Below are 23,572 nucleotides of genomic sequence, written 5' to 3'. Positions count from 1 at the left end.
ATTTATATGTATATATATAGAGAGAGAAAGAGAGAGATTATATATATATACATATATATATATAGATTATATATATACATATATATATAGATTATATATATACATATATATATAGATTATAAATATATATATATATATGCATATATATATTATATATGCATATATATATATATTATATATATACATATATATATAGATTATATATATACATATATATATATAGATTATATATATACGTATATATATTAGATTATATATACACGCATGTATATATAATATATATACATATATATATATATAAGCGATATATATACATATATATAGATTATACATATATATAGATTATATATATATATATACACATATATAGATTATAGATATATATACATATATATATAGATTATATATATACATATATATATATGCATATTATATATATACATACATATGTATATTATATATATATATACATATATATATTATATATATATATATATACATATATATACGTATATAATATATATATATATGTATATTATATATATGTATATTATATATATATATATATATACATATATATGTATGTGTACATTATACATATATATATACATATATATATACATATATATATATATATATATATATATATATATATATATATATATTTTACACAGTGATCACCACTTATCAAGGCCCGGAAGCCACTCAGGGATAAGGGTTATTGCAAGTACATTACATTAGTGTGGAGATTTGATGAAGTGTTTACTTAAGGGGGCGGTTCATTAGGAATTTGTTAACGTTGGACTTGAAGGCATCCAAGTTGTAGTCCGGTGGGAAGCAGGCAGACGAAACAGAGTTCCACTGGCATGCAGTTCTAAGAAAGAAGCTTTGTTCATGGAATCCGCGTTATGATTTAGGCACAGATATAGAGTGGGGGAAATTTTTCACAGTGGATTCAGCTAGATGGGTGTTTTTCATGAAAGATTGGCGAGGGGGGACCAGAGATTGGAGTTCAGACGAGCACCTGACATGGAAATAACGATAAAACAAGGATAGGCTCGCAACATCTCTTCTGTGGGAGAGAGGTTGTAGGGTAGAGAAAAGGGCATCCCCCACTAAGCCACGAAGTCTATTTTGTACTCTGTCAAGGCAGGATAGGCTGTTTTTAGCAGCTCCTGCCCAGATATGGCAACAGTACAGTCCTGGTCAAAATCATAAGACCACTTAAGAAAGTAAGTGTTTACGCATAATATTGAATTTTTAATCAAACAAATGGTTGAAACCATTGCCAAAAAGGAAAATATGATGGCAAAAAAATGAAATCTGCTTCATTTGAAACCTTAACCCTGATCTCATGATTATTTTTAAAAAAACAAATATTTTCACCTGGTTAAAATGATAAGACTACTTTAATAAAATCGGCTAGTTTTGGAAAAATGAATACAAAAAGCTTTCTATGTTACTAAAAGCAACTTGTTAGTGAATAAGAAACATCTTACTAAATTATAAATGGCGAAAGGGAAACCATTATCAGAGTTTGAGAAAGGAAGGATCTTTGAACTTAATAGGGGAGGACTCTCCCAATAAATCCATTGCATACGAAGTGAATCGTAGCTAAACGGTCATCACAAATTTTTTAAGAAATCCAAATCAATATGAGCACAAAAGAGTCCAAGTCGACCCCCAAAAAATAACTCTATCACTGGATCGCCGTATCAGAAGAAGTTAAAAAAAAAACTCCAGTATTAGCTCAAGTCGATTGAAAAGCCAAACAGCAGCAGAATGTAGTCCTAAGACCATCAGAACGCATCTGAAAATGAAGTGTTTCAATCATTTAAAGCGACTGCAGAAACCACATCTTCTTGAACAGCACAAAACTAACCGACTTAAATATACCACCAAATACCACACTTGGGATGAAGAGAAGTGAGAAAATGTAATTTTCTCCGATGAGAAAAAGTTTAATCTAGATGGTCCAGATGGATTCAACACTATTATGATAAAAATTTGCCCAAAGAGACTTTTTCAACTCGGCATAGTGGAGGAGGGTCTTTAATGATCTGGCGTGCTTTCTCGTTAGCTGGGACCCTAAAGTTGCAAGTAGTGAAAGGCCGGCAAACATCATTGAAGTACATTTCAATGCTTGAAAATGCTTCTATCAGGACTGAAGGTCCACGTCTGTGTGGAAGGAATTGGAATTTCCAGCAAGACAACGCTGCGATACACACTTCTCGACAAGCACGAGAATACTTTTCTTCAAATAATATAGAATTGTTAGATCATCCAGCATGTTCTCCGGACCTCAATCCCATTGAAAATCTTTGGCGATGGATGGCAAAAGAAGTGGTCAAGGATGGAAACCAGTATGATTCGATAAAGGAATTTTCTGATTTAGTTTTCAGTACATTCCTTCGCAACTGATAAAAAACTTAGTCGCAAGCATGCCGAAGAGAATTTTTGAAGTAATTCGTAATAATAGAGGCTATGCTATACTGCAAAATACTGCTGCTTGTATACTAAGTACCTCGTATAGATACTTTACCTCCAAGATGACTGCCTTGTCTGTTTTGCATGACAAACCTTATTATTTTTTACTTAAATTCTCTTTCTCCTGATCACTAACAAAACAAAACTGCTCTATTTCCTAAGTTGCCACTAAACCTAATCCGTCTCACATAACTTAGAGGGGTCCTTGCTCTCCGCCCTTGACCCTAACAAACTCGTAAATCGATACCCATTAACACCTAAAATTTCCTAGGCATGCTCCTGATTATAACTCCCAACCCATAACCAAGCTTCTAAGTAAATACTTACTAGCCATAATCCAATACATTGACTTAAAGTAATCTATAATGAACAGTAACCATCAATATCTCTTAAAAGATAGTATTGCAATAATTATTACACAAACTAAACCGGTACTCATTGAAATAAAAACTTCCAGATATTAAGAGAAAGGCGAAGTCATTCTCCTTCATTGTAGTCTAAAGGCAACTTACTCAAATTGTCTAAAATTCCATGCATTCGTATACAATCCTACTTATCCATCCATCTATACTTTAACTATACTTACAGAATATGCAATAACCTATATCTATCAGGTATAACTGTACTCCATATCAAATGTTCTCTTGTATCTATACTGAGCATATCTTATCTTTCAGTCTTACTAAATGTCCGGTTTGGGCACCAAATCAGAATTTCTGATAGAAAGTAGATCATACTCTAACACTTTATCCTAATCCTAAACCTACTAAACCATATCTAACCATACATTGCTAAACTTACAAAACTATATCTAACCATACATTAACTCGTCTCTCTCGATCCAATACTGTAGCAAATTTAGCTGCTTCCACTGCATGAATTTTTACCTATACCCTCTCCCAGTAAAACTGAAAATGGACAGCATAATAATGCCCTTTTTAAACCACACTTGAGGAGTGAAAATCTTCTGTAGAAGCTAACCTAAATGCCCGATTTTTCCAGGAGATATTAACCTAAATAACCAATAAATATTAACTACCCATGCGGGGTCGCAGAAATACCTGGATTAGGACCCAGGTGCGGGGCGAACCCCCTCGGAGCGGATGGACCCGTAGGTCTTCCCAGGCCATCCGTCTAGGAGAAGGAAAACTCTGAAACTAAACCTAGGGGAGGGAGGTCTCTTCAGTCCTGGACGACAACCTTCCTAGAGCTGGTGACTCAAACAAATCACCGGTTGGCAAACCTAAACTGCTTAAGGAGGAGATAGACTCTGTCTATCGCCCGGCTTTCATACTCCTTCTTTGCCTATTGGCCAGGCGTAGAGGTACTATCACAGGGACTCGTCTGAATCACCCAGTGGTTGACCTTGTTTCCTGACTAGGGCAATAAACGCCGCTTTTCCCCACTCCCGCCACATCCCATCCCCCTAAACTGGACACAGTGGGGTGCTTCAGTGCCATATATGTCGGTGCAGTTGGACTGGGCTGGCTTTGCCTAATGGATTGAGGGTACCGGATTGACAGTTCCTGGCTGCTGTTTCCGACTGATAGTACAGGAGCCCTAACTCTTTGGTAGTGCTTAGAGCGGCTGCTCCATCAACAGTTGTAAAATATCGGGATGTTTGTAGTGCCATGTCACGCATGGAAAGGGACCCTGCACTCATCCCCGGTGGGCTTTCCTGAGGCCACAATCCTGTGGGTGAGGACAGCTGATGGTCTACTTGTATTGCATGTCTGGTATTCTGCACAACTACTTGTCCAGCACCCCCTCACTCATCCACCCTAACTGAAACTTTTAAATAAAATAAAATGAAATGACAGCTCAAGCAAAAGTTACGTTTAAACCAGGACCAAACTCAAAGAAAACCAACCTGCCTCCTCCCTTGAGGCTTGCATTTACTAATATCCGCGGGCTTAGAACTAACTTAGATGATGTTGAGTCATTTCTCCTTGTAAACACCCCGGATATCTTAGCATTAAGTGAAACTAACCTTCACTCCTCCATTCCCTCTAACCACTTTAACATGCCTGGTTATCTCCTACTCTACCGTAAGGACTCGGACAGACATATGCATGGACTTGGAGTCTATATTCGAAACACCCTCCCCCTAACTAGAGAAATAAAACTAGAATCAGAGGGCCAGGCCTTTATGTGCTTCAGACTGAATATGCAACACAATATTAGCTACTTGTATTTTCTCTACCGCTCTCCCTCAAACCAAGACTGTACCCTAATAAACAAAGTTTCAGACAGCATAGATATAGCACTCTCCCTCGATACTAGTGCACAAATACATGTATTTGGTGACTTCAATGTCCACCACAGTAACTGGCTAGGATTCTCAAATCACACAGACGTAGCTGGTAGCACAACACATAGCTTCTCTATATCTCATTCCCTATCTCAATTGGTTACATTTCCGACACGTTTCCCAGACCAGCACGATCAACATGCCTCACTTCTAGATCTCTTTCTGACAACGGTTCCCAATGACTGTACAACAAATGCCCACAGCCCACTCGGGAATGCTGATCACGCTGTGATAATGGTAGAAATCAGCCTAAATTCTCGCCCTAAAACTGAAGACCCACTACTCAAAACAACGAGGTATTACAAAAAGGCTGATTGGGAAGCCATCAGGGAGCTCATCAGAGATGCCCCATGGCAAAATATCTTTACTCTTCCAGCGGAACAGTGTGCAAATGAGACAACTGAATGGTTCAAAACTGCTATTGAAGCACATGTTCCTGCACGGAAATACTATAGCAAGCCCCACTCCCCCCAATGGTTTACTTCTGCTTGTGCAGCTGCCATTTGTCAAAGGCAGCATGCGTTCCGCAGATTCAACCGACATAAGTCCAGCTCAAATAAACAGAAGTTTATAGAAGCTAGAAATAATTGTAAGAGAGTGATAGACACAGCTAAGTCAGATTACTCTGAAACCACCAGAAAGCGCATCGAAGCACAGAAATTAGGAACCCGGGATTTTTGGAAAATCTACAACAGCGTAGTTAATAATGGACAGTCAATTATTCCCCCACTAACAAACAATCATGAGGTTGCTTGCACGGCAACTGACAAGGCTAATCTGCTTGCCAGTCGGTTTGCCTCAAACTCCACACTGAACTCGGTACACCACTCACTCCCTGATTTTCCTCTGCAAACAGACGCAACACTTGACGATTTGAAAATCACCCCTTCTCAGGTACATGCTATTATAAAAAACCTAGACACCTCAAAAGCATGTGGACCAGATCTCATCCCGGCTGTGCTATTAAAAAAATGCTCTGCCGAGGTTGCTCCAGTTCTGTCCAAACTTTACAATAAATGCCTTAGCGAATCTTGTTTTCCCGACTGCTGGAAAACCGCCTCTGTGGTACCAGTCTTCAAGAATTCTGGTGAAAGAACTGACCCACTAAATTATCGCCCCATTAGCCTCCTCCCGCTTTTCGCCAAAATATTTGAGTCCTTAGTTAATCAAGTCCTAGTCCAGCACCTAACAGCTGCTAAACTCCTGACTGACAAACAATATGGATTCAGGCAAGCCCGTTCAACAGCAGATATCTTAACTGTAGTTTCTGAACGTATATACCGTTCATTGGATAAAACAGGGGAGGGTAGAGCGGTGGCCCTTGATATATCTAAGGCTTTTGACAGGGTATGGCACGATGGTCTTCTAAGGAAAATTAGATCATATGGAATCACTGGAAGAATTCATAACGTAATTAAATCCTTCTTAAGTAATAGAAAAATCAAAGTTGTCCTTGACGGACGTACATCCAAACAATATGACATAAATGCGGGAGTGCCTCAGGGGTCTATCCTTGGACCTCTATTGTTCCTGATATTCATAAACGACCTCCCTGATAATATTGTTTCGGAGATGGGTATATTTGCCGATGACACCACTCTCTATAACAGATATGAGGGGAAAACAAATGAACACATATCCAAGAAAATGGCAGAAACACTAGAGGATGACCTACAATCCGTAGTGGAATGGGGACAAAAATGGTTGGTCTCATTCAATGCTGCTAAGACTAAGCTTGTTTCCTTCAATAACTACAAGAAACCTTCTCTACCACCAATAGCAATGGCCAAGAACACATTGCCTGAAAGTACTTCTTTTAAACTCCTCGGCCTAACATTTACAGGGAATATGAACTGGAATAGATACATTGAGAGCATTGCCAAGGCTGCTGCAAGGAAGGTTGGCTCCCTCTACCGTGCTAGAAAACTACTTACGCCTGCCAGTATCCTATACCTCTATAAGGCAACCATTCGCCCATGTATGGAGTACTGTTGTCACATCTGGGCTGGTGCATCTGCTGCTTGTCTCTCGCTCCTGGACAGGGTTCAAAAAAGAGTCGCCAACCTGATAGGTCCTGAACTGTCATCTAGGCTTCAACCTCTGTCCCATCGACGAGATGTTGCATCCCTCTGCCTGTTCTACAAATACTTTAATGGTGAATGCTCTGACGAACTGCAAACACTTGTACCTCCCCGACGTAACTACCCCCGACAAACCCGACAAGCTACTAAGTCTCATCCCTTTACAGTGGAGATCCCTAGGTTCAAGAAAGCCTTTTACTCCAATAGTTTCTTCCCCAGAATTGCGGGTCTTTGGAACTCCCTTCCGGGATTCTGCTTTCCCAACTGCAATGATATGGAGAAGTTCAAGTGTAATGTTAACAAACATCTTTCTACTCTTCTCCCTTCATAATGACCCCGCTAATTAATTCCCTAATAGTAGCCCCCTGCTTCAAAGTGGCACTGTTCCTTGTTTGGGGTGAAAATTGAATAAATAAAAAAAAAAAAAAAAAAAATACTAAATACTGAGGCCCTTTTTAGTAATTTATAATTGCCTTTTGTTAGATAAATTATCAGTGGTCTTATCATTTTGACCAGGTGAAAATGTTTGTTTTTTAAAAAATAATTATTAGATCATGGTTAAGGTTTCGAATGAAGCAGATTTCATTTTTTTCCATCATATTTTCCCTTTTGGCAATGGTTTCAACAATTTGTTTGATTAAAAATTCGATAATATGCGTAAACACTTACTTTCTTAAGTAGTCTTATGATTTTGACCAGGACTGTATATATATATATATACACTAGCAAAAGTACCCGTCGTTGACTGGGTTCAAAAACAGCCTACAGAAAATGGACTGTGATTGATGAAAGTAGGATAGGTTATGAAAAGGAGGGGGTTGTAAAGAGGTAGGTTTTGATACTCCAAAATTTTACCCTAAGCAAAATATGATGAAAATAAAGATAATTTTCGCGAAAATATATTTTTTTATATCAACTTTGTTTCTATTCGTAGCCAAGAGTGACCAACAAAATGATGTTTCCTTACAAAGAGAAAATGATATATATATAATAATATAAATATACAAGTAATAAATGTGTCCATAGTCAATAAAAGTTACTTTTATGGTAGAAATTTTCATTGATTTGTATTTTTAAGTAGTTTGTAAAAAAAAAAAAAATTTTTTAATTCACGAACCGGTTTTAAAAAAATCAAAATGGCAGCGACTTTGAAATGGAGAGCCCCGTTTTCACTTTGAATGAGGGGCACCTGAGCATACTGTGTTAACGATTTAAGAGAGTTCCGTCAACGTAAGAAATATTTATAACCATATTTTAATGTTTTCCGTTATTTTTTGCTTGAGGAATATTCGATTATGACATGTGTAATTTACATAAAAATTTATTTAAGTAGTTATCGCCTCAAATTTTGTTTTAATTTCGGTTCGCTGAAATTAGTAAAGTAAAGGGCATTAAAAACTATTTCAAAACAAAAAAAACATGAACTGAACTTTTATTTACTATGGTAACATTTATTTCTTGTATATTTATTTTTCGGATAGTCGTTTGTTGGCTTTTCTGCTAAACACTCTTACTAAATTCAAGCAGAACAATTTCGTTTCAGTTTTACAGCTTAAAAAAGCTAAAACGGATATATAAATAAAAATAAAAAGGATATTGAAATGTTTTTAAAAAGACACGTAATCACGTCAGCAGGATTTTTTCCTTCTTTTGACACGATAACAAGTAACGTTCTTATTTTTGATTATTTATCTATTTATCTATTTTTGAAAGAGTGTCACGTGGAAGTGGAGAAAGAAAAAAAAAGAGTTATGCAAAATTTGTGTCGAGAATTGTCTAAAGTTCTGACTTTTTTGGGGGGGCTTTCACTTTAATAAGAACGTGAATTTATGAGGTGAATTTATTCGACACAAAAAAATAAAAAAAGCTAACATGAATTAAGATTAAAGTTAATGTGTTATTGTGGACCCTCACCCCTTTTAAAAAACCTTGTTAAACTTTGTGACGTATTTACATTCTATGGAGGTCAGGCGCGAACAGACACCCAATAATTTTATTATACCATATTTATTCAAACTGAAACATAATTGTTAAAGTATACTTACGCAAATAGATATGAAAAGTCTTTGTTAAAGTTTGTGCCATATTTCCATGGAGTACAGGTGCGAACGCAGACCCCACAATTTTATTATACCATCCCTATTTAAGTTGAAACATACTTATCGAAGTATTCTGATGTACATCTATATCAAAAATCCTTGTAAACGTTTGTTTTTTTCATTTTTTATTTCCATACTTTGGGGGCCAGGCGCGAACGCAGACCCCACAATTTTTATGAACCACCATTCTGCCAGATTAAATATACCCATTCCTGATCCTCGATGCATCTTCTATCATTATATGTAATCAGTTTTTTAAAATAGTCAACCATATAGGAGCCTGTTCGTGACCACACACACACAGACACACACACACACACACACACACAGACGTTCAGCTTTATATTATATATATATATATATATATATATATAGAGAGAGAGAGAGAGAGAGAGAGAGATACATATCTATCTATGTGATTATAAAACTCAAATGACCTTGTAATGAGTGTTGTAACCACACATCCAGGTTACAACTGCCGGTTGTGCATATGTACATAAACATAAACCCATAACAACTTAAACAAATAAACACAAATTGCTACTTTTGCAGAATTTGACCTGCGGACTGAAATATTAGCGTTATTATTTAGAAATTATTATTTAACATGGGGAGGGTGGGGATGTTTTGCAACTATTCTGTATTACAACTATACTGTCGCAATTTTCTTACAAATAAATCAACTTTGACCCATTGACAACTATAAGAGCATTTTACAACGGCAATTTACTCACGTTCTTCCTGTTTTTAAAAATTTATTCTCCATTTTTTAATACACCTTTCTTAAAAAACATTCATACATTTTCTTCTACACTACCAACATAAATAACCCCGAAAATGTTTTTTTTTTACAAATAAATAATCAACACAATAAAACGTATTGGTTTACTGTGTATGTTTTCAGCGTCTTAATTTTTTTTTTTCGTGTTTAAATTATCCAAATAAACAATTCTTAATACTTTCTGCTTTTTTTTTTCTTTTTTCTTTTTTTTTTTTTTTTTTACATCGTTCATTTCCACATTGTCTTAATTAGTTTTATTGACCTTATTATTAACATAAATTAAATATTTGACCCAATGGGTCATGAATGTTTGTTTAAAATAAATGAAAAAAGTTACATTTTATTTTCATTTTGTATCTAAAAAGCCATTCTTAACATGGGGAGAGTGTTTTTAACTATTCTGTACTAAACTAAACTAACAATTTCAATTAAAAAAGATATATCAAAATTTGAATTTAACTTGAAGTATTACGGTATCTGTTCAGTGCACATTTACCTATAAGTATGGCAAACCACTTATAATACAATGGCTGTGAGTTTTTTTTTCAAAAATAAACAATTATAAACAGGACGACTCATAGAAATCTATCTATATTCTTTTTTCATTTTAATATACTTTCATAGGAATGTTTCTGTTATGTCACGAAACATTATTTTCTTTACGTCACAAGTGTCACGCTCATACATTAATTCCATAGCTAATTTAACATACTGACCCAACGGGTCACGGGTAGTCTAGTATATATATATATATATATATATATATATATATATATATATATATATATATATATATATTAAGTAATGTGATTGATAATTTAAAATTTAAAAAACAAATTATAATCAAATTAAAAATCAGTTTCACAAGAAGGAACAACAACAAAATCAATTATCTGTACGGTCGTTTCGGAAAACCGTGTTTTTATTGTGGTAGACATCAAGTTACGGACAATAATTATTACATATAGTTTTTTAATAAACAAGGTCTCCTCATCAGCAAATTTTAAAGGGTTTTTATTAAATCTAAAAGACACCATAAATAAACCTAGCATTAAAAGTAATGCAGATGTATCTGAAAAAAATTGAAATAAAAGGTCTGGATTTAAAATTGATAAGAAAATTAATATGGGTTAGAGATAGAAAAGAAATAGAGTAAAATATAAATTTGAATTTAAATTATAAGTTTGCTTTAAGTACAACATTACAAATATATACATGCATATATATGAAAAAAAAATAAACACATACATGTATATACATAGATATACAGTTATATACATAAAAATATAGGTACAGAAATTTACCTTTTAGTTTTTCGCCTTTTGAAATCAGGAACTATGGTTAAAATACTCATATGTGATGTTTGCTATAGCTTTTCACCTTATTGAATGATGAATTAAAAAAAAAATTGAACCCTATCATAAACCTAACCAATCTCTACTATATGTCCACCCTAAATAAATATTAAAATCAATAGTTCCCAATATCGCTTTAAGAATTTCTAGACTGTCTTCCACTAAATCCATATTCATCAAAAATGAAAAATATTACAATGAAGCCCTTAAAAACTCGGGATACAATTCGCAAATTAAATTCATAAATAAAAATGATAGAAACATAAACTGCATTGAAAATAAACCTATTAAAAGCGTAATAACATATAATATGGCAATATCATCCCGTATGCGAGTTAAGAAAAATAAACAAGAGACAAAAAAAGAAAAAACTAAACCAAAAATATTAGATAATAATACAAATAAACAACAAACCAAAACCCGTAAACGTAAGAATAGACATAAGGAGACCCTATGGTTCAACCCTCCATATTCCAAAAACCTAGAGACAAACATAGCCAGATAATTTAAAAAAATATTAGATAAGAACTTTAAAGCCCCCCATAGATATAATAAAATTTTCAATAAGAACACAATCAAAGTCTCTTACTCTACTATGCCTAACCTTCATCAAAAAATAATTAGCTCTAATAATAAGAAAATTAATAAGCTACAAAATATAACTATACAAAATACATCAGACTGTAACTGTAGAAGAAAAAATAAATGTCGCCTACAAGGCTCATGTAAAATTAAAAATGTTATCTATAGCTGCACAGTATCAAAACCCCCAAATCTACATGAATCTATTAACAGCCATAACTCAACTACCAGATTAAATAATGACACCAACTTAAACCAATCTACCGATCAATTACAAACCAACCCACCATATAATAATCCAGCACCAGACCTAATGGAAAATAATTACAATAAGCAAAAGGCAATATATTTTGGTTCCACATCTGGCCTAATAAAACATAGAATTTCAACGCACAAACATTCTTTTAAAAATAACTCTCTGTCAAACCAAACTACTCTATCCAACTATATTTGGCAACTAAAAAATAACAATATTTCCTTCAACTTAAAATGGCAGGTAATTGAGTCTTGCAAACCGTATAAACCAGGAGATAAATTCTGTGCACTATGTACAAAAGAGACCCTAAAAATTTTTAAGTATGAAGATATAAAAAATGCAACCACCCTATTAAATTCAAGACAGGAACTAATATTCACATGTAGTCATAAACGTTGGTTTAAATTTAATAAATATAAACCACCTTAAATCATTAAAAATTACTTATTAGTAAAAATAGATTACAATTTTTTTTTTTTAATAGATTAAGTTAGACTAATTATCCCCCTTGCGCCCTTTTATTAAAGAAAATATGACTAATTATCCCCCCTTGCATTATGCAATTATACAAACAACATTCGAAATATAAACCGTGGCGTCTTTAAATCAAAAGTACGCTAACGGAAATAATTTATTGCACGGGCGTCCCCCTTTTAAAATTCATCATTCAATAAGGTGAAAAGCTATAGCAAACATCACATATGAGTATTTTAACCATAGTTCCTGATTTCAAAAGGCGAAAAACTAAAAGGTAAATTTCTGTACCTATATTTTTATGTATATAACTGTATATCTATGTATATGCATGTATGTGTCTACTTTTTTCATATATATGCATGTATATATTTGTAATGTTGTACTTAAAGCAAATTTATAATTTAAATTCAAATTTATATTTTACTCTATTTCTTTTCTATCTCTAACCCATATTAATTTTCTTATCAATTTTAAATTCAGACCTTTTATTTCAATTTTTTTCAGATACATCTGCATTACTTTTAATGTTAGGTTTATTTATGGTGTCTTTTAGATTTAATAAAAACCCTTTAAAATTTGCTGATGAGGAGACCTTGTTTATTAAAAAACTATATGCAATAATTATTGTCCGTAACTTGATGTCTACCACAATAAAAACACGGTTTTCCGAAACGATCCTACAGATAATTGATTTTGTTGTTGTTCCTTCTTGTGAAACTGATTTTTAATTTGATTATAATTTGTTTTTTAAATTTTAAATTATCAATCACATTACTTAATATTGAATTAGCTCTAGGATATTTACCTATCGAGCTTATTATATATCTAAATTACAACGAGCACTTTTTCTTCCCTGTATTTTAATGAAACTAGTGATTTCACTGTTACATTGAAATACACTCAGCTCTTTAGACTATTGTTCTAATCTCCTTTAAATTATCTATATATATATATATATATATATATATATATATATATAGATATAGATAGATAGATAGATATACCACCTGTTTTGGCAATTTTATAAGTTCCAAATGTCAGTGACTACTGATCAAAATTTAACAAATGAAGGCTCGTTGGAAAGATAAGTACCTGAATTGTGTAATGAGCTCTGTGACATATGTCCGTAAAGTCACACATTAAGGGGATCATCTAGAGTCTATTTTGGGTACATTTTTACAGCTATAAAATGTTTTGCTAAAGGTGCAGTATCTTGCTTTTGTGGAGGGGTGACTAAAATTTGCTGCTACGGTTTTAAATGATCGGAAATAATAGCAAGGGGAGACTTGATTCCAAATATTTCTCATATGTTATATCTCCTGTCTTTGGTTTTCATACATAAAGTACATTTCACAGTGTATAAAGATGATTTGATACTGGATATTCATAATCGTACCCTACTTCCATAAGAGGAGAGATATAACATATGAGAAATATTTGGAATCAAGTCTCCCCTTGCTATTATTTCAGATCATTTTAAACCATAGCAGCAGATTTTAGTCTCCCCTCCATGAAGGTCAGAGGTTTTTGGGAAATATATATATATATATATATATATATATATAGAGAGAGAGAGAGAGAGAGAGAGACAGACAGAGAGAGAGAGAGAGAGAGAGAGAGTGCGTTAGAGATGTGCAAATAATTAATCTCAAAGAATATGCCAAAATTGAATATGCAGATCAAATTTTCTTTAATATTTAAATAGATCTTCAAAATGTCAGTTTTTATTTCTACTAAGAACACAATTATTATGTCATCCAATAAATTTCCAGTTTGAGAAGAAATATAAAAAAATTTGTATATTTCCAATAATTATTTTCAGCTTAATTATCCGCCCTCCATCTACATTCCTTTCTCTTTTAATGTAGTTAAACCTGTATAGTTTATGAAACCAAGTTGAAACTATTTCGAATGCTTAAATGCATTCGAAATAGTTTCAACTTGGTTTCATAAATTTATTTTAAAATACATTTTCATCTAAGCATTTTCGTTGGTTGAAAATCACTATTGAATTCATCACAAATATAGAAACTTAATTTAAATAGAAAACAAATAGGCTTTTGATAATTGTGATTCAATTAGAGATTATCTGATCTTTAGGAAATCTTCTTAAAAGATTCCTTTTAAAGCCGATTAAGAAAGGAGTTCGTCCATTTGCAAATTATGTCCAAATATTTTTTTTTAACTATTATTTTTTTATTTTGTTTTTAAATCCCCAAAACTTTCATTCTTTTTTCAGGATTAATGTGTAGCCTGTACTTTGAATTTGATAAAACTGTTCAAGAAACACACAGAATTTAGTTTCATAGATTCTTGCTGGATGTGGTTTACCTGTGCAACATGTCCACTCAAGTCCAGTATCGGTAAGTGAATTGCTGCTTTTGTAGCAGTTTCACATTTTTATCATTTTTTTTTGCACTAGCATGTTCTCACTCATGGAATGATTCATACATTTTTCGATAAAAAAAAAAAATCAACTGCAGAACGACGAGAAAGATGAATGATGGTTTTAAATATTTTCTCAATACTGACAACATTTGAAAGGCAATCAAACTCAGTACTAATATTAGAAACCTCATGTCCCCCTCCCCATCACAATCTATGCTCATCATTAGTTTGTTTAGAAAGTGTAATCTCCTAATGTGCTTCATTTTTAATCAGCAAATTCAAAGAATTATTCAGTTTCAATGACATTTTCAGCATTTATTACAATAAATTAAATATTTATATGTGTAAAGTGGGAAAATGTGTCCTCCAGCTTGTTGCTAAGATCTGCATAAAAACCAAATGATCTCCCCCATCTGTCCTCTATATATAGCTATAAGGGGATATCACTCCCTGGTTACTTTCTGTCTCAGGTGAGACAACTTCACAGATACTTGCTGTTATCAGGAGGAGATAACCCTTTTACCTACACAAGCCCCCATGATCATGGAATGAATTATTGTGGTCATCTTTGTGTCCACCAGAAAACTTGTGTGATTTTTCATACATTTGTAGTGATAAGTTTCTTGGTGCTCTTGTTTTAGATGACTTTCATGTGAAAGTTATCTAAAGGGTTGGTGTACATCTTTATATGGTATCATCAACTTCCATCTCTTCTTCATCATGGTTGCTGGGCAACCTGACATTAATGTCTATTATGTCCTCGTTCTTGTTGAAGCTCAAGATTTGTGGATGGATTTGAGTTTCCTAGTGCGATGTGATGTCGGCCATCCACAACTCCCTTAGTTCACCTATTTCTTTCCACTGTTTCTGTGTTTGAATCTTATGCAGTAGGACAGGAAGGTGTTCTTTAATGACTCAACCATATAGCATTACTGCCGGGGGACATGTCAAAATCTTAAACTGGGGTATTGTGATGGGTTATTAATGTTCAAGCAGCACAGGCGTCCATAGCTTTCCATGTTATTGGCTTGTATATGTTTTGTAATCAACAGCTAACTCTGTGCGACCATTGCTTTGAGGTAAGTGTCTGTATACCCAAGTTCCTCAAAAAGGAGTTGTACTCCTGGGACTTAAACGGTGGTCCTCAGTTTGATGAGATTTCTTTAGGCACACCATAAGTATAGAACCATGTTCTCAAGATGCCGCATACAGCTTTGGCTCTTCCTGACATCATCAGTCTAATATATCGATCAACATACACCATAAAGTTCCTACCCTCACAAACTCAACTATCACTTGTTGAAATAGAAATTCTGGTCTGCTGGTGGCATTAATGACTCCCTCGGTTGTGATGGTGCAATCATGTTGCATGTGTGGCACTGGGATCTGGTTTGCCTAATGCCAGCATACCATTTATGCATATATGAAATGAAGGAATTCCAATATCTCTGCACAAAGCGATATATGGATTTTATTGCCTTTAATTATAACTCCTTTCAGGCAACATAATTCTTTGGTCAGAAAACTCAAGCTATAGGTGGGAGGTCATTGTGTGATTTGGGGAAGCCATTTTGAATTAGATCTCTTAAGGTTTTGCAGTTGACCGACGCAGTTAGAATCCTTTCCCATATAACTTAGGATTACTTTTGTACGTCGATCTGAAGACAGTTTTGATAGTAGTGTCGATCATTTGGTCATGGTTTTTTAGTGGAGTATCTACTGATTATTGAGATGCACAATCAGGAGTTAAATGAAGTTTTCCGAGACGATACTTTTCTAGAATCTGTACATCAGTGTCCTTTCTTTGAAATTTACCAGGTGGGTTATTTTTTAATATTTTCCAAGCCCTAGTTGAACATATTTTTATTAGTGGCAGTCACGAGCAAATCTGGGCATCTGAGTATGAATATCCAGTAAAGCTTCTCCTTTCACTGGTGCATATCACAATTCTGTGTCACTAGTAAAACAGAATCCAGCCAGAATGAGCTTCTAGTGGCTATCCCCACAACTCATGTTCGATTCATTCTCACATATACAATATTTCTGAAATAGGAAATACAATATTTTTGTTTTGCTGTAATCTATTGCTAGTCTTGTCACCATTCATTTTGAACATTTGAATACCTTTCTCAAGCGTCTTCACTATCACTCTCTTTGATTCTTGGAATAGGTGCGTAAGTTTTTCATCCCAATAGAACTTTCTGTTCTTTGTCCTTAATAGTTCTCAAAAGGGATCATAACTTCTTGTGAAAAGGCATACAACACCAGCTTCAATGAGTCCGAATCAGGATATAACCCTCATGACATTTGTGAGAGTAGGGAAGTGAAGGATGGCTTCTGTCATTCTCTTTGTGGGTTTAACACCAGAAATCCTGCAAACTCCACTTCCATTTCAGCAAAGTGAAACTTGTCTGGATTAAATACAATCTCCTTGTCTGTGCAGTGACTCATGTAGTCAATCATGTACCAAAATGAATCGTCCTATTTTTTTACAAACAAACATCCACACTAATGTCATAAAACCGACGGGTGTATCCGTCCTCTGATTCACTTGAAGGGGTCTAACAGTACCTATATTGGCTTCACTTGATGATGAACATAGTAGGGTCTCATGCAGGAATAGCAGTATATTATGTGTTCAATACTGTTTTTTCTGGTGTGTGCTGGTATCATCGTAACCTGATAAAATGAGGAAAAGGTGTGATGTATTTCTCTCATGGTAGAGTCATACAACTTCAGTAGGTCCACCATGCACCTTGGAAACCCATTTTTTTTTGGCATGACCACCATCCTTGAACACTAAGTAGTAAGTGTGCCTACCAGTACTGGTCCTATTATCCCCAGTGGAACGTCTCTGTCTATATCCTGCTTTATTTTATTTTCCAGTGAGGATGATGGCTATTAGTGATCCACTTGAGATGCATGTTATCTCTAAAGGTTTATCTTCCATTGTTTGCAGTGGTTGATGTAGACATGTGCTGAATGCACTAGACTTAAAATGTTCCATTACCTATTGTTTCAGTTCATGTCTGTTGGCTTCTGTTGATTTGAGTGGGATAGTTTCTGATTTCCTCGGGATCTTCTGCCTGGACCTCCACATGATGTGGCCAATTACTTTAATTTCCTCATGGAGCTATTTTTTGATAGCGAGGTCAGGAAATTGGGAGGCAATAAATCCAGCTCCTTCAAGGCTGTTTGTGACAAATAAAACCCAGAGGTGTTTTTTGACACATACGAGGGGCGTGCAATAAGTAATGCCCTTGACCCACTTTCCATAGCAGTAGAGTAACGAAACTTGGCACAGTTATTAGTCTTTCTCTACATAGGAATCACCCAGAGTTATGCATTTCTTCCATCGTTTGATGCAGCTCTAGAAACCGTTTTTATAGAACACCCCAGGTTGGTCCTCCAACCACGACGTGACTTCAGAAATCAACACTACATCATCTGGGAAACGCTTTCCTTTCAAAAACAACTTCATGGCTGGGAAGAGGTGAAAGTCAGAGGGTGCAAGGTCAGGAGAGTAGGGAGGATGAGGGAGATTTCATAACAACACACTCGTGCTTCTGATCTGGCGACATGCGAGTTGTGGACTGGAGCGTTATCCTGCAGGAGGAGGGTACCTTTGCTGATTTTGCCCCACCTCTTGATTTTGATAACTTCCCTTAATTTCCTCAAAAGTGAAGCATGATAGGCTCCTGTAATTGTGGTACTCTTTGCCAGGAAATCTGTCATCACTACTCCGTCCTGGTCTCAGAAGACTGTGAGCATGAGCTTGCCAGTGGAGGGCTGCACCGTTGCCTTCTTTGGAGGTGGTGAGTCCAAATGCTTTCACTGCATTGACTGGGCTTTGGTCTCTGGATCATAGTGATGGACCCAGGTTTCATCCTGTGCAATCAGTGTTTTGAAAAGCTTTTACTCATCTTCTTGGCACATCTCCAAATTCATCCTTGAGCACTCGATGCGTTCTCACTTCTGGAATGATGTGAGCAACCTGAGAATCCATCTAGCAGACACCTTTGGCATATGCAAATGGTCATGAATTATAGTTTCCACAGACCCTGTACTAAATAGTAATGTGTCGATCTTCCAAAATGGCAGCCTCAACTTGATAGACAGATGCCTCATCAATGGAAGAAAAGTGGCGACCAGGTCTAGGAGCTGTTTCCACAGATTGTCGGCCATGTTTGAATTAACGATGCCAGTGTTTTACAAGGTCATATGATGGGGCATTATCACCACAAGTTTCTTTCATTTCATCAAAAGTCTTTTGTGGTGTGCGTCCTTTCAAATACAAAAACCAGATCACTGCTCGACATTCAACAGGCTCCATTTCACACCTGACTCAATTCAAACATTTGTAAAACAGAAACCACAATTACTTAAGAGCTGTAATTTTCCACATAACCCGTAGAGATATAAATCATTGCACGTGCAAAATTTCAGCTAGATCAGACAACTGGAAGTGGGTCAGGGGCATTACTTATCGTACGCCCCTCATATATCTTGTCTGTCGTCTCTTTTTGTTCCCACTTTTATGCACAGAAACACAACACCTCTGATGTGTAAACAGCTTTCCATTATACACCGTATCCAAGGAGTTTCTGAATTTCAGGTCCACTGGAACACGTCTGTGCCACTCTGCCTGTAAAGGCAGGGATACAATAACTGCACTGGCTCGCCGTTTTTTTTTTTTTCTTCAATACATGTCCAAATTTTGTGTGAGTTTCAGATATCATGATTACCTCCACTGCCACTGAGGGGTGTAGCTGTGGGGTGCACATCTGAAATTGCTCCTCATCTCAATATGAGGCACGTTAATTGGCTGTGTTTTGTGCTTGTGAGTTGAAAAATTATATTTATGGTATCATTGGTGATTATACATGACTCCCCCTTTCTTGACACTTTGCTTGTGACTTCCGTGCTGACATACCTTTTTCAGGTGCATCATCACACCTCAAAAGTGTCATTTGAGTCCAGCTGCTGAACTATTCTTTTGACTCAACCACCCTCTAGTGTGTGACATCTTTCTGCATCTGTTACAACATTCATGAGATCAAAGGAGCCTTGGTCTCCTGGGTGTGCTTTTCTTCGTTCAACCTTCATACAATGAATAGCACAAGAGGATGTTAAAGTTGAAAGTTAACTTTTCTGTTGCCTCCTGACACAACCATGAATTGCTCAACAATCATTTTGCCAGAATAGTTCATTTGCTGTCGGCAGGTTTGTTTGTTTGAACATTAAATTCTAAACTACAAAATTTGTTTTAGTCTCAATAAGAAATGTGCTATTGACTCACTCTTTTTCTGTGGAATTTCTGTTGGTAGACTTCTTTGTGCAATCATTTCACTGCCACCAGTTTTATCTTACATAGAAGGTACTCCTATGTGTCAGAGTTGAGCTTTTCTGACCTTACTAGTTCAAAGAGTAGTCTGTTTGTTTCTGGTGTACATGTCTCCCATAGATCATTCTCGATTGGTGCTGGGTCTTCCAATCTGCATATGTCTTTGTATTGGGCCAATGTGTCCAAAACCAATACCCATTCTCCATCAGTGGTATCTAGTCCTAGCAAGGGCCATTCTGTTTTTTTTTTCACCTACAACATGTTGGGACAACTGCGAAGCATCTTTTTTCTTAGCTCAACATATTCTTTCTAAAGTTCAATGAGTTGCTTCAATAAATGCACACTTTCTTGCTGCATGGTGTTTGGTAGTGTTTACAAATTTCCATGCTTTACAATGTTGATTCTGTTCATAGCGCCATATGAAGTGGGAAAATGCGTCCTCCAGTTTGTTGCTAAGATCCACATAAAAAGAAAATGTCCATCCCTATCTGTACTCTATATATAGCTATCAGGCGAAATCCCTGATTACTGTGCCAGGAGAGATAACTCCACGAGTGCTTTCTGTTATCAGGACTCTTTTACTTATACGATATGAAATACCAATTTTCAAATTTAACTTTACTGTTATGGAGACTTACGGATTCACTTATAATATAAAACCAGAGAATATTCTTATGGGTAAAAAATAAAGATTTAATGCAAGATTACAGACTGTCCAACTTAACAGATGACCTTTCATTGTCGTTACTTTCTTGTACAATATATTGTTTCTACCTAGACCTGTTGTTTGCGTCTTAATGACCCTCTCCTAAGGTCACAATAATTACATAATAAAATTATTTGCTTTATTTTAAATGAAAAAAATAATTTGAGATACAAATGTATTGATTTATGAAGGAAGCATGAAAAAAATTAAATTCATATTTCAAAGTTTTAACAATTTCCAAAATTACTTATCAAAATGTTGTTGCAAAAATAAACAGTATTCTAATTTTTAACTGATAAAAATTTCATAAGACAAACTTTGCTAATCAGTAATAAACAAAGAAATCAACATTCTATAATGTCAAGGTTTCACCATTAATAAAAATGCAAGACATTTTTATTACTTCCAACCCTACAATTACAAGTGTGTCTAACCAATATGATTCTGGAGGATTAAGTTTCTTGCTTAAGAGACAAGGACAGGAAATAATGTCAAGTAAAGTGTCTGAGAAGGTTTTGCCAATAAAACAAAACTTGTGCATTTCTTGGTATTACTTGCCTGGCAAAATACCGTTTGGAATCATTCCAGAAAACAAAAAAATTAAACATACGACATAAAAACAGGAAAAAACACTCGCAGGAAGATAGAAACATTTTCTTAGATTTTCTCCTGTGTGTTGTTCTGTACATATGAGCAACTAAAAATACAAGTTTGTTTTATTTGATATTGATTATCTATTGATATCATTTTGATACATATGCAAAAACATAAATCTCGATACATTATAAAAGTGACCTTATATGTATGCCTGTGGAATGATATCTACCAAACTACTCTGTCAATTTTTGTTCTACAGAATTGAAACTTGATATATGGGATATTCAGCCTGTGGAACAAAATTGATTTGTTTTTAAGTGGAAAAATTGTTGCTTAGGGTTCAAAATTAAAGAATTGAAACTTGGCAGGCATAGTCTGACATAATATGTATGCCGTATACATACACAAATAGACATTTATATGTGAACTAGTCAAGTTTTGATATGCATGTGTATAGGTTACAATCTAATAATCAAGTGAGAATTGGCTCTATAATAATAAATACAAAAATGCATAAATTAAAACATCATATTTTAGCGTATTTTATGACCTGGCAACGTGGCAGCATGGCCTGCTAGTAAATAAATAGATCTCAACATTTTAAAAATGGTATAAGATATATTTAATGCTAGTATGTTTTAAAACATACTAGCATTAAATATATATTTTTTTTTGTTGATCAGAACCCAGTTCCCTTTCTTCAAGCACCAGTTGAAGGTAAAGATCAGATGTTATAGGAAAAGATTAAATCCTGCGGCCTGTGACCGAAAATGGATAAAGATAACGAATCTGTGCGTGCATAGAGGTGGCAAGTAGGAGTTTGTGTTCCCCACCTAAGCATGGCGTGTACGGTTTCAAATCCTGCTGGATTCCAGATCCCTAAAAAGAATTGCTTAGACTAGGTTTTTATCTAGCCGAGTGAATGGCCCCCTCAGTCCCGGATAGGAAACCTCTAAGATACCCACACCCCAATTTGTTTTTAGTCCCCAGCCACCCTAATAGGTGATCTTCACATACCCGCTCCTGCCAACCCCATTTTCTTTGATCCTGCCTAGAATTCAGCCTCATGTAGAGAGCGACCTGCTTGTTTTCGGCTCACACCAAGCCAGAAAACAGTTGGTGTTCTACCATCTAGAGAGGGTCGGGAGGGTCTTACCAACATTTTGATTGTATTTTTTTTTTTACTTTTTCCCCCCACCCTAAAGCCAATGAAATAAAATAAAACAAACGACTTTTTTTAAAATTGTATGTTTACAAATTTATTTTATTGTATATATAAATAGAAACACACGCACAAACTCACAATATGATTTAGGAATTTTAAGTAGGACCCCCCACCCCCGGTGTGCTTGAGGTATTATGGTGAATGAAAACTTTAACTAGGACCAGTATAGACAAGCAAAGGTAAAGTGACGAGGATAACCATAGTCACCCCCTCCCCCATTTTGAGTGGCCTTGTGCCTAATTTTTTGTTTATTACTGTTTTTTTTTTGTTTTGTAACTCTTTAGAGTAAATAAAAAATATATTACTCAAATGAAACAAATGGTACCTGTGACACTATATCTCAGTGCTACGGATGTTAACACACTCTTCAGTATGGCTGGGTGGTGATTTGGCCATAAGCACAAAAATATACAATAATGCAACTCCAGAATTCCCTTTCCTCTATCGGCCTCTTTTTTCGTTCGGACAGCATGAGGTGAGCATGTATTTTCTGTCCCTCTGTAAATGAGAGGAGAGGGAGCCCTCCACTCTCATCATTAGTTAGGTTAGTTTAATTTTGAAGATTATCAAGTGTAAATTGTCTTTGTATACATTTTGTAGAATAAATAGTTAATTATGTTTCATATATGTTACGATTGTGTCGTGTTGTGTGTCTTCTTGTGTCTGCCATAAATTAAACAACGAAGCAGTCCGAAGAATGAAGAAAGAAGATTCTAACCAAAATGCCACCAGGGTGAAGAGGTCATCTTGAGAGAATGAAGGAGCCACACACCCACATCCAACATCTCAGGTTTGCTTTTCTTCTTGATGACTGGCCCATCTTCATATCTTCATTGGACCGTTTCTAAGACATTTAGTGTAACACATGAAGCCGGCCACACGC

The 23,572-nt window shown here is 35.2% G+C and overlaps 1 protein-coding gene across 1 annotated transcript in view; it reads left to right on the top strand.

Moving 5' to 3' along the window:
* The window catches only part of LOC145269054 (voltage-gated potassium channel subunit beta-2-like), a 1,304,007-nt gene that overhangs the window by 337,172 nt on the left and 943,263 nt on the right, over positions 1 to 23,572 (top strand). The window contains exon 2 of the mRNA XM_080124659.1: positions 14,669 to 14,792. Coding sequence (XP_079980785.1) covers positions 14,770 to 14,792 — 23 coding nt within the window. The 5' untranslated portion in view covers positions 14,669 to 14,769. The remainder of the gene's footprint in view (positions 1 to 14,668; positions 14,793 to 23,572) is intronic.

This window comes from Euprymna scolopes, chromosome 4 (genome assembly GCF_053919585.1).
Source record: "Euprymna scolopes isolate OS-2025 chromosome 4, ASM5391958v1, whole genome shotgun sequence".
NCBI classification, from domain to species: domain Eukaryota; kingdom Metazoa; phylum Mollusca; class Cephalopoda; order Sepiida; family Sepiolidae; genus Euprymna; species Euprymna scolopes.
This window is presented reverse-complemented; position numbering and strand designations above follow the sequence as displayed.